The 12,267-nt window shown below is 47.6% G+C and overlaps 1 protein-coding gene across 1 annotated transcript in view; it reads left to right on the plus strand.

Moving 5' to 3' along the window:
- The first annotated feature begins 2,377 nt into the window (after positions 1–2,377).
- The window catches only part of LOC115312861 (retinol dehydrogenase 11-like), a 54,184-nt gene continuing 44,294 nt past the window's right edge, over positions 2,378–12,267 (plus strand). Inside the window, exons 1-3 of the mRNA XM_040214043.3 lie at positions 2,378–2,567; positions 7,855–8,094; positions 12,059–12,151. Of these exons, the coding sequence (XP_040069977.2) occupies positions 2,378–2,567; positions 7,855–8,094; positions 12,059–12,151 (523 nt within the window). The remainder of the gene's footprint in view (positions 2,568–7,854; positions 8,095–12,058; positions 12,152–12,267) is intronic.

A 12,267-nucleotide genomic window follows, 5' to 3' on the forward strand; every position in this document is an offset into this window, starting at 1 on the left:
CTGTGACAAAATGGGCCGCGCATAAACGGGGATCGACGCTTGGCTGTCACGGGTTATTAACAGCCTTGACGTCCCATCACTGCTTCCGTCTTTCATTCAACGGGAATCGGAACATCTTGTGCCCTTTATGGCATGCATTAGAACAACGTACCGCGGGGCAGTGAACCATTTTCACCGCCAATATAGCACTTCTACCACGCCTAGAAGGGCTCTCGATGCAGCTGGACGAACCGGAAGCGTGAAGTCACGTGACGCATCGTCTCAGATGACGAAACTTCCGGCTCAAAGGCCGGCCACCTATTCATGAGGGTGATCGAGGCGGAAAAAAACCTAGAAAGTTCGGGTAAAACTTTATCGCATAAAATACATAATTTAAGGAGTTAGATTTGAAACTTTTTTTTTTCCAAAAACATTAATTATTCGTTTTGGCAACCGAAGCACATATTTGAGGACTATAAATCAACTCCAACAATCGGCGAGAAAGTTGGTGAGATCGCCGAGCGCAGCGATTGAACAGCGCATCGTTTTATCTTCTATAGAGTTTGAGAAAGCAAACGTTGAATGCCGCACGTCGGCGTTCGGCGTTCGAACGCCTCCGAACAGCGAGAAGAGACTAATGCCGCAAGTTTTGCGCCTACCCGCTAGTGTTTTTTTTTTTTTTTTTGCAATCACAGCTCTCATCTTCTCCTCCTTAGTTCCTGCCCTTACACTCAGTCTCGTCCTACAGTCAGAACCTCATTCCGGACATAAAGGCCGGTCAAACGAAAAGAATAGCCTTAACGTGCAGGAGGCCAAGTCAGGCAGGTGTGCCTGAGAAGTGAACACTACGCTACGCAGATGGTGGCACGAACTTCTCAAATTTTCCTATTCATTTATCTACCGTCCTCGCAAGATTCGTAACTGTACAGGTTTAACGCTGGTACTAGCTTACCCCAACTTCGTTGGAGTTTCTTTGCTCCTGCACGATCTTGGGCAGCAGGAAGTAGCATGTCAGTCATGCAGGAGACCGCGCCTCGCACAGTGCCTTCAACAGGCCCGAGCGGAAGAGATTGGAATCCGGTATCTGACTGTCGGTCGGTGCCTGCAGTTAACCGCGATTGTGGGCGGGTCGCTGGACGAATAGCCTCGACGTCGCCGGTTGACGTCATCGTAACCTTGTCACCGTAATCGTCATCGTCACCGTAATCGTAATCGTAACATCGCTTGTGCATGCCACGTCGTTTTGGTGACGTGGTGGCGTCGTCACTACCACCATCACCTGTGCTTTCAGTGATCAGGCGGTGACGAGGGCTCCGGGAGGAATCTCAGCCTCAGGTGCATATCCACGTAGCTCTTGCTCATGGTGGCGCCGTCGCCAACGCCCACTCTTGTGCTCCCAGAGTTCGCAGTGTAGACTGTGTCTATAAAGTTCGGGCAGAGTTTTCTGCGGCATCCGTCACTTCTGCTTTCACACGTTCCACGGTTCCTTTTTTCGGACTTCGTTCACTTTATATTTTAGGTTCTGGTCGGAGAAATCCGCCACTGCCTCGTCACACGTCACCGCCGCAGTCCATACGCAGAGCGCCATGGTTTCACGGTTCCACTTCTGACATGCTAGAACCTCGTCGCCGACATGGAGGCCGGTTAAAGAAAATAAATGGTTCAATGTGAGTCAGGCCAAGTGAGGCCAACTTAGGCCAATCTGCCTGACAAAGAAACACTTAGCAACACGGATGGTGGCACGAGCCTTCTCGTTATTCTTGTCATTTTTCAGGACGGCAGTTACACCAGGTCTGAGTATGAACTGAAGCTAGTGGCAAAAGAAACAGAAACATACTAAGCAAAAACGCGGCATCAAGACACATTGTTTGCACTTATCAGTTGGCGGTGACACAAGCCACGCCGCACGAAACACGCCATGATGAGGCGCTTTTGGCTCAACTTAAATGGTTTCATTAGGACGTAACGTTAGAAGCGCTCGGACATCAGGTAAAACAGTGCATTGGAACCATATTTGTTCTTTTATTTAAACATCGAGCATTTTGATATACTCCGGAGGAGCCCTATGACTTTCGGGCGTCTCTACGTGCTCATTTAAAATATTATCAAACTTTGGCCAAATGCTCCTATGCAATTTATCTGTAGGTGGGCTTTAGGACTAAATTTCTATTATAGTTGTTCCAATAGATGCAATTTAAACAGGCAAATCATAAGCTACAAAATGAGTTCTTGAGAAAATGTTCGATGTTCTAGGTTGCAGAAAGTCGCGTGAGAGCACAGTTGCACTTGACCGTTTTGGCCTCGTCCGACTCAACTCGTTCGTTATTTGCTGTATGTCACAGTCGCCGACGACGCAAGAACGTTGAAATTGTTTTCTAACCGCAGGAATTACCAAGTCATGGAGCTGTTGCAAGTGGAGCAAGAGCCAAGCGTGCCTTGGGTCGTCTGGGCAGTCTTCGTCAAAACCGTGTTGTTCGTTGTCTGCCTGGGCCTTCTTTACAAAGCTGTTACCATGTACACCAAAGGAGTTTGTCGATCAACGCAGCAAATGGACGGCAAGACGGTCATCATCACGGGCGGCAACGCAGGTTTGTGCTCCACTCGAAAACAAAGTGGTTTACGAGGAAAAACTTCCTATTCCGTGGAAGTCCAATGGCCTTGGCGCAACAGATGGGCACAATACCCCGAAAAAGTAACTAAATATACAGTTACTCTTTACTCGCTCAAAAAGTAATTAAATACGTTACTTTTTATTGATTTTTACAAGGCACGCGTTACTTTACCTCCAAAGCAACGAGTTACTGTTCTCGTTGCTTTGACGACCAAATACGCAACTACTTTAGTTTCATGGATAATTGCTTTCTTTTCAGTAGTCGCGGCACATAGCCAGTATACCTCTCGAAGTTTTCATCAGTTATGTTTCCCCGCTTCCTTGAGAACACATCTCCGGCGACGCTGAATGGTCGTTCTACTGACGCTCTCGTAGAAGCGGCAGCGCTGTGCTCAAGAAGAGCTGGTGAATCTGGGATTCCCATCTCTCTTTGGTTCTCTCTGCTTGTGAAGTTCCAAATTGACAATGGGTTGAGTGTCTTCCCGTGCTGGCAATGCCCGGGTTAACATTCGGCCTGCCCGCGATTCTAGAAGGTTCAACCAACGAACTTTATACTGTTTGCGAGGTCAAGGACGTTTCGAGCCGCGGAGTTCGACTGATGTGTTCAGGGTTAAATGTAGCTGTACTGTCATACTATACAGTAATTGTCTTTTTCAGGTTGCCGATCTGCCTTTCTAACAATAGGCGCATCCTCAGGTTAGAATTAAAACAAGACTATTTAAACGGGGTCCTTCCCCTTTTCTAGAAAAAGTAACTAAACACGCCGCTCGTTACCGTAAAAAGTAACTACGTAGAAGGAACTCGTTACTTATAATGTGTTACGTACATGTCTGTATTTATGATATAACCGTAACTGTCGCCCATTCTCGTTTCGCTTCCCCACTAATTCCTTACTATTTTCAAGACAACTTCTTTTTGTTGCTTATACCGGATATGTTTGCCAGGTGGCTGGGGACCGGAGTGAGCGGAGAAGGTCTAGCATCGGTTCACACTTCACAAAATATGTCGAGAAACGCTGTCGAATGCGGCGAAAAATATGAATACAACTCCTTCGCCAAGGCGCGGAGGAGAGAGCGGAGCGACGGGTTAAAGCCACTGTGCGGCGGCCGTGTCACGTGATTTCAAGATGGTAGCCCTCACGCGACAGGGGGTAGAAATGTCTTTATTGAACAGCTAGGTAGACCGTATGATTGCGATGAAGTTACCAGTTTTTAAATTCGGCAAACTAGTTTTTTTTTTAGCAGCGTAGATTAGAGACGCAGCTATTCGCCAATAATGAATGTTACGAACCGCGAAAGGGTCCACAATCCAATGCAGATGAGCGGCGAATAGCGCATTCCCCCCAAAAATTCTCAGAGCCCTAATGTTATATTCCTGGCTTTTCTTGATCGGGAATGGGGCTCGGGGGGGGGGGGGGGGGGGGGGGGTCTTCTTTTAATTGTTTACGGATAGCAAGCGGCGTGCTTCCAAGTATGGCGTTCTTCTTTTTTTTTTTTTTCATATAGATGGGCTTACTGCACCCGGAGTAACTGTATATGCTCCGTCAGCGAAGCAGAGTATCGAAATGCTGTTCTTAGGGAGGTCATGTTGGACCTAAGTTTCAGTGCGGGGAAGCGACCGTCGCTTCTACAGGAAGCCCGGATATGCCGACGGCGTGACTTTGCCGCGGCGAGCGGAGCGGAGCAAATATTGAGCGGCGACATGCCGCGCGTGCACCGCCGTTCATCATTTGTCTCCGTGTATCTCTTCATGCCCCTGGTAGAACGTAGTAGCCGGCGGAAACCTCGTCCCTTCGCAACCGTAGCGGCTCGTCATAGTCTGGTCCGGGGTGTTCGAATGTGCCTAACGCGTATCACTCCACGACCGCCCCTGACACTAGCAACTCTATCAGAGATGGCAGTAATGAGATCAATGTAATTAAATTACAGTAAATAAATAACTCTTTGTGGTAATGAGTACTGTAATAATTCGCATATATGGGCCGGTGATTTAGTAATTTAATGACTTACTTTGAGGCAGTAATTCGAAAAATTACTCATTACTTTCGAAATTACTTTGTTCCAAATTAAAAGTTCGCTGGTGAGCTTTAAAAAAAAAGTGAAATTTATTATGCATTATTATTATGCCCACGAATCGAAAGAGGTTCCAAAGGGGCAACAAACGACGTCACAGGAGCCTGCGTGTCACGCCAGGACCCGTAATCTAGCCCGATGGTTGAACGCAGAAATCCCGGCAAAGCGTGCGAGCGATCGTGAGTGTCGCTCTTGTCTCCGCGTTCTTAATTCTGGCCACCCAAGCTTACTTGGACTGTCAAAGTGAAGCAAAGCCTCTTATATACGACAAAGCCTGGCAGGTCGCCACGAGAAGCGGCCGCCGAAATGGAGAAGGTGGAGCGGCAGACGACGGTTGAGCGACGAGCCACGTGACTGCCGCCCCGCTGCGGCCAGACGCCGAAACACACTTCTCCCGAGCGAACAAGTGTGTTTCGGGTCCTCGCCGCTGGAAAAGCTGTGCGCTGACGTCCGGGTTCCCCGAGAAATGGCTCTTCGATGCTCTGTACTACCAGATCCTCGCGCTCCAAATCTTCGACCGGGCACTCTATAGCTCCGCCGTCCAACTGCCAGGCTTTGTGAGTATAGAGGAGGCTATGGCTGGAGGCGACAGCTTGACACTTGTAGGACATCATCAGGCGGAAATCGAGGGACCATTTTTGAAGACGCGCGCTGTCGCCGAGCTTCGGCGTACCTGCCGCTCTGGGCGGATATAGGGGATCCACCATCGATGGCGTAATGGGCAGGCCTTATCTCTCAGGTGGCTCTACTGTAGAAACCTGAGCAAGACGTCCCAGGCAAACTTGCTCACACTTGGCACGCTCTCTTACGTTTGTACTCAATTGGCTCTCTGGATTTAACGGGCCTTCAATTTGTCTTTTATTACATGCAAGCGCTCCTGTATTTCCTGGTACCACTGTAAGTGCCTCGGTTGAAGGACAGCCTTCAGGCACTGCCTGATTTCTTGCTCGCATGATTGGGAACACTTTCCGCATGTTTGAAGGCAGCATGCTTCCACCATGCTTCAGGTGGTGATAATTCTCTCGTCAGGTCTGCAAACCGCGTCTTTTGTATAATGCGTTTACGGCGTTACCGCGGCTTTATGGGTTCTTGGAATATAAATTCTTCTTGGAATATAAAGGGCACAGCTTTATTAGTTGTGCTCAAAATTGTTTTTACGGCCGGCTACTAAAAGAGTTAGAATAATGACAGATGAAAATTAGGAAAATTTATACTTTGACAGGAAACTTTCTTTTTTGTGAGAGTGAAATTTACTTTTCAGTTTCTCTACAAAAATGTAATGTGCAGTTCGTGTTGCCTCTTCAAAAAAAATTTTTTTTTTTCGATCTTCGTTGCGCTTCTGTTTTCCTAATGACGATTCTTTTGCGTTCTTTTGCGGAATTATCTCTCGGTCTTTCTTAAGTTCCGTAAAAGATGAACTGAATCGAATAGTTGGTTGTTTTTTTGTTTTTGTTTTTTTGTCGCTATAACGTATAGGAGTATGTGTCGCGAAAATTCCAGCGTCGGCGTCGGCGTCGGCGTCGCGTCGGGGGGACCGAAAAATTTCATAATGCAACGCGCGCAGCGACGTGTGACGTCACACGTGGCCTTAGCGTCATTACCCTATCGACCCCCCAATTTAGTGGGAAAAGTTTTCGGTGCGTTTAGCGGAAAAGTTCCCCTTAAATTTAGCGGAACATTTTCCCGCCAACTTTAAAGGAAAATGTTCCCGACATAATCAGCGAAAATATTTTCCCGCAACATTTAGCAGAAAAGTTTCATGCAAAATTTGAAAGGAATATTCAAATGAAAACACGTGACGTCATGTGACGTCACGTGAGAGGTGGCGCTGCTGACTAGATCATGCACACACGCTTGCACGGTTTGAGAACGAGCGCGGGTTTAATGAGAAGGCTTTGCGAACGGGGCCCGATAACGCTATCGCGTTCCACTCTTAAAGGCGAAGCTTAAGTGTCCCCCAAGTTTTAAATTTCTGTTATTAATACCATGTTAATTGTAAGCTCCGACTTTGCATCTCCCCTTCCAACCGCTCCTGAGAACAGAGCAGTATATGCGAAAACAAGAGTTCTTCCTCCCTTGCTCATATGCAATGCCCACCTTCGGTGAAATTTTGATGCTCAGGAAATCGCTTCAGATTCTGTTCAACAAATATATAGACCAATTTGAACCAATAACCCAAACTAGAAGTCAAAATACTTTTTTTCCGTATAGTTCTTAAAGTTGCAAATTTGTTCTCGGAGGCTTGGAGACTGTACTTGAAACACTGAAAACCTAACGTCAATCGTTGCAATTGGTCACATTTGGAAAATAAAGCTTGTTCCAGCCAGCTTACAAGAAGTTTGATACTGTGGAATAAAGTTTTGGGAAGTTCACGCCATCAGAGCGAACAGATGCTTCAGACGGTGCTTTGAAACGCCTGCTCAAAGTTGTAAGTTACACAACATTTGGCGTCATCCCACTGAAGGGTGCGAAAAGATTTGAGTGTTAATTTTGGCATCACCTCTATTTGTCGGTTCTTCAATAACAATATTGAATATAGAGATAATAAATAACTTGCTGTGAAGAGTGAAGCCCGACTATTCCGAACATATCTTTAGTTTTGGGAGCACAAAATAACACCTCCAGACGTAGTGTTTGTGAGGTCTCTCTGTTTCTGTTGTCCCTTTTAGGTGGGGAACTCTTTATCATGAAATGCTACAATTATCGTTTGTTTCAATCGAGGATTGGAGTCGTTCTAATAAAAAAAAATGAACATTCGGAAAAAAATAAGGCTGGGATCAAATCTCATAAATTCACATGAAAAAAAAAATAGTGCAAAACAAGAAACTTATTTTGGCTGCACACTTTGTGAACGCGAAGCGCTTGTTCTAGAAATTATTGAGACAAACAACATGTAGAGTTTCATGGTTTGTTTTGATGATACAAATAATTACTAGTAACTGTAAAGCTGCGGTCACACTGCTAGTACATGATACAAAAGAAAGTCCGCAGACATGCTCTATACATGCCTGAAGCCAACATGCTCCCAACATGCCTGAGGCGTATGCGCAGGTGATTTTGTTATCATGTCTGCAGCGAACGCGGCGTTTCTTGGGATGACGCACGAGCTGCGTGGCTAGGACGACTGTTGCCGGTGAAGCAATTTCTTAATTTCCCGCGCAGGCTGGGTGAACTAAGGGCTTGTTGTTTCAGGCATCGGGAAGGAGACCGCCATGGAGCTCGCTCGCCGCAAAGCCCGCGTCATCCTCGCATGTCGAAATCTGGAAAAGGCCAACGAGGCGGCCCGGGAAATTCTGGAGGAGACCGGCCAGAGCGTCGTCGTCAAACACCTGGACTTGGCGTCCTTCAAATCCGTTCGCAAGTTTGCCCGGGACATTCTAGACACCGAGGCGAGACTGGACGTGCTCATCAACAACGCCGGCATGATCCATGGTGGGTAAGACAAAAGCCAAAGTATATATATGACTTACGTACCAGAGATCCGACGCCACCCGAAACCACCTATATGTGGGACATTAGAAGCACCATAGCCTCCTCTATACTGACAAAGCCTGGCAGGTCGCCACGAGATGCGGGCCCCGAAAGTGAAAAGGTGGTGTGGCAGACAACGGATGAGAGTATAGAGCCACGTGATGGGCGCCCCGTTGCGGCGAAACGCCAAAACGGCGCGTGTCGCCGCTGCCGCGAGACGCTGCGGCGAGACGCGAGGATCCAAAAGTGTGTTTCAGGTCCTCGCCGCTGCAAAAACTCTGCGCTAACGCTCAGGTTCCTCGAGAAATGGCTCTTCGATGCTCGGAGCTACCAGATTCTCGCGCTTCAAATCTGCGACCTTGCACACTATGGCTCCGTCGTCGAACTGCCAGAGCGGAGACTATGGAAACGCCAATAGTGATCCCCATTTTTAACCCGAGAAGTTGCCATACTATAGTATATGTACTGTTAGAGGTGATTGGCAGTCGCTTTACTAGTACGACTTACTCGATATCTCCGACCTTTCACTGAAAAATGAACACAGTGGGCAACACCGAGTGAAGAAACATCAAAAGCGTGGTTAGCATAGCGGCACGGACGTCCGAATCTGAAGTTACGGGCGCCTCACTTGTGCTATGCTCTGTGCACGTTGGGAACGTCCACCAAAATTTTTCAACTTCGCGCTACTCGAGAACCAAAAGTAGCGTACAGCACCGGTGCGCCGGCGGGGCTCAGAAATATCCGAACACGACTTCGGCAACTGTCGGCAGTGCTCGACTCTGTTGGTTGCTCTGGACGTTACTAGATCAACTTAGCCAAAAAGCTGCCCATAGACGTTTCTTCTTCGAACAGAGCACCCCTTTACCCCGAAGGGCCACGTTCAGTCGTTCGACGTTCCATCGTCTTAGGGACGGCTGACATGGTAACTACTGTATGCTTTGTGAATTACACAAGCATTAAAGCACACACCCAGATGGCGCTGCACTGTAAGGTACCCTAGAGTAACTGAATATGCTTCGCTTGCAAAGCAGAGTACTGCAACAGTATTTTTTTCTATGTAAGTATTACGCGAAAAACGACCGTCGCTTTTGCAGCAGACCCGACGGGCGCGACATGAGGCGGCGGTTTCCCACGTATGCACCGTCGTGAGCAACGCCATAGCCCCTCAGAATGTGAGGGGTTCAAACCGTAGAGTCTCTTTTACCGCGTCTAGAAACGTTGTGATTGGTGACGATTAGACTAAGATTCGCAAATACTGACAATGGCAGAAAGTGAGTCTGCGCATGGCCACTATATCATGCATATAACGCGTGTCACTAGTGGCGTCATTGCACATATCTTGTTTTGTCATCGGTAAGCATAAAAACGTGTTCGGTATTTTTTTTTTTTTTGCGAGCTAGAACGTGGAACTTAATTTCGCTGGCTTTGAAAGGAAGTAAAGCTAGGGCTGTGCAATTAGCCGATTAACCTACGTATTTATCGATTAATGCTTTAATCACGATTAACACGATTAACTTTTTAAACGGTTAAGCGGTCAACTTTGAGCAAACCTCCCAAAAAAAGTAAAACATAAATGCTTCCACAACACTGACATGGACAACTACTCCTATATAAAGGGCACGTTGTTGTTTTTTGTTTTCGTTTTTTTTTTCTTTTGTGAAATTTTAACCTAAAGTACTGTTACGGCGATATTTGTAAATGTAGAAAAGTTCAGAAGGTTACACGTGTCCCGACCGATTCTACGCCGTGCAAGGAAAACGGAGTTAAGCACAGAACAAGTGCGCCATACGATCCTGTCAGCAACGGTCAGGCCGAAAGAAGGGTGCAAGAAACGAAGCGTGCACTGGCCAAAGACAAAACAGGAACTCTGGCATGCAGGATCGCCCGGTTTCTTTTCAAGCAGCACACCACCACAAGTGTAACTACAGGCAAGACACCAGCGATGATGATGTTCGGTCGAGAGTTAACAACTCAGATCACTTGCCTGGGTCGCCTCGCAAGCGAGCAAAAGGGGAACACGGAAGAAAGGAAGGAGCAACAGTCTTTGTCGCCGAGGGGCCTCGCGGTTGGCCAAGACGTCTTTGTAAAAATATTTACAGGAACACCACAGTGGATGCCAGGAACCGTCACAAAGAGAATTGGATCGCGTTCTTGGCTGGTCGCTACCGAGCGAGGTACAGTTCGACGGCACTAGGACCACATCAGCAACCGAATTGAGAAACACGCAGAATATCCGGTGGCCGAGACCTCTTCGAGGGACATTAGTGGGAAGCCGGCTCCAGGTATTCTACCGCAGTGGACTATTGCGATAAATAGTGAGCCCACAAACTTCGAACGAAATGCTCCAGGCCCAGAGACTCTTGCACATCCCGACTCAAGCATTGTGCCTGCATCATCAAGATCTCTACGCCCAAGACGGTTGCCTCAGCAACATGGTGATTCTCTCTAGGGGGGAGAAGTGTTATACCCGGTGTCGGAACACTGTGCTGGAGGACGACGATGCTGGCACAGCAGCCACAGAACGCGCGCACACGCAGAACGCGGGCACTCGCAAGCTCTCGATCTGCCGACCGGTCGCAACGGCCGGACCAGAATAAATACGAAGTATTCGGCGGTAGTCTTTCTGCCTACTCGAATACAACAGAAATGAACGAGACCGATTATTCGATTAATTAATCAATTAAAGGGTGTCGATTTATCGGGTTAAAACTTTTAATCGACACCCAGTCCTAATTATTCCACTTTTTCGCGTTACTCGCGGACGCTAGCTGGCAGAATTTCATCGGTGGGTGTGAATGTGTAAAAGAAATTAGCAAGAAAAAAGAAGTCATAAGAAAAACGTTCTTATAATTTCAATAAAGCTGTGTTTTTGTCTGTGTTTTTTTTAATTTAGATTGTTTAGCTGTTTCATACACGTTGTTAGTAGGCGAAAGCTGACACACGATTGTACATGACAATGGCTCGTGTAGGATCGAGCGCTGTAGTACCGCCTTATGTTCGATTGAATCATTACATGTTCGCACCCCTAGGACGCCCTCTCGCCACCTGGCCGAGACAAACAGACCTATCCGCCGAGAAAGTGGAGGGAGAGGAGAAACCGAGAACGGGCGGGCTCGTCAGGATGCAGAGCTCTGATTGGAAGGATTAGTGGGTAGAGCTCGAGCTACCTGCCTTCGTCTCCGCTGCACACGTCGTAAGCGTTCGAATGCGAGAGCCAAACGCCGGACGCCGGAGTTCAGCGTACTAACGCGTTCGGCGAAGGCAGTGGAGACAAAGGCAGCCAGCTTTATGTCTACCCACTAATCCTTCCAATCAGAACTCTGCATTCCGACGTCCCCTAACCGCTGTCGTCTCGTTCTCTCCCTCCCCTTTCTCGGCGCATTAACTCGCAGGGGCTTCCAGCGGCGTCTCAACCAGGATGTAAGATAGACAGGTGGGGAAAGGAGAGCCAAATGAGCGACCGGATTGTGTCCCCCTCGGTTTTCTTTTTCTGTGGCGCTATCTATGTGGAGCACCGCGAACTCTCACTCCGATTGGGCGACCGGTGGCGACCGGCTAAACTGACGGAGATGGTTTCTCGTGGATTTTCAACAGAGGACTGTCGTGCTCTCGGTTTATTTTGCGGACTCTGCCATAGAGTTCCATGCAATCTGATTCCGATTTTTTTCTTCTCGCCGCAGCACCATCTGTCGCTAATCGTGGGTACCCGCAAGCAGACGAGTACACAATCCTGTCACGGCACTGCGGTACGCTTCTATGGGCCGTTTCCCCACCTGTCTATCTTACACCCTGGTCTCAACACCGGGGCTCCCGTGATGCGTGCTTTGACTTGCTCCGTGAATCAAGCGTTGTAAGACAGAAAAAAAAAGAGAGAGAGTGCTCATAACAATGAACGGAAACTCGTGTTTTGTTGTGTATTTGACAGATTCGAACACCGTGAAGTTAACAGAAGACGGTTACGAAGTTTGCTTTCAATCCAACTACCTGAGCCACTTCTTGCTCACCGTTCTTCTACTTGGTAAGTATTTCTCTTCAAAATCATCATCTTGTGTGCCTTCTTTTTCTTTCTTTCTTTTTTTTTCTTCTTTTTTTCTTTTTAGTTAATGAGTGAACCTTGAACTTAGACGGTCAAGT

Source organism: Ixodes scapularis, unplaced genomic scaffold, assembly GCF_016920785.2.
Source record: "Ixodes scapularis isolate PalLabHiFi unplaced genomic scaffold, ASM1692078v2 PGA_scaffold5__190_contigs__length_132052651, whole genome shotgun sequence".
NCBI classification, from domain to species: domain Eukaryota; kingdom Metazoa; phylum Arthropoda; class Arachnida; order Ixodida; family Ixodidae; genus Ixodes; species Ixodes scapularis.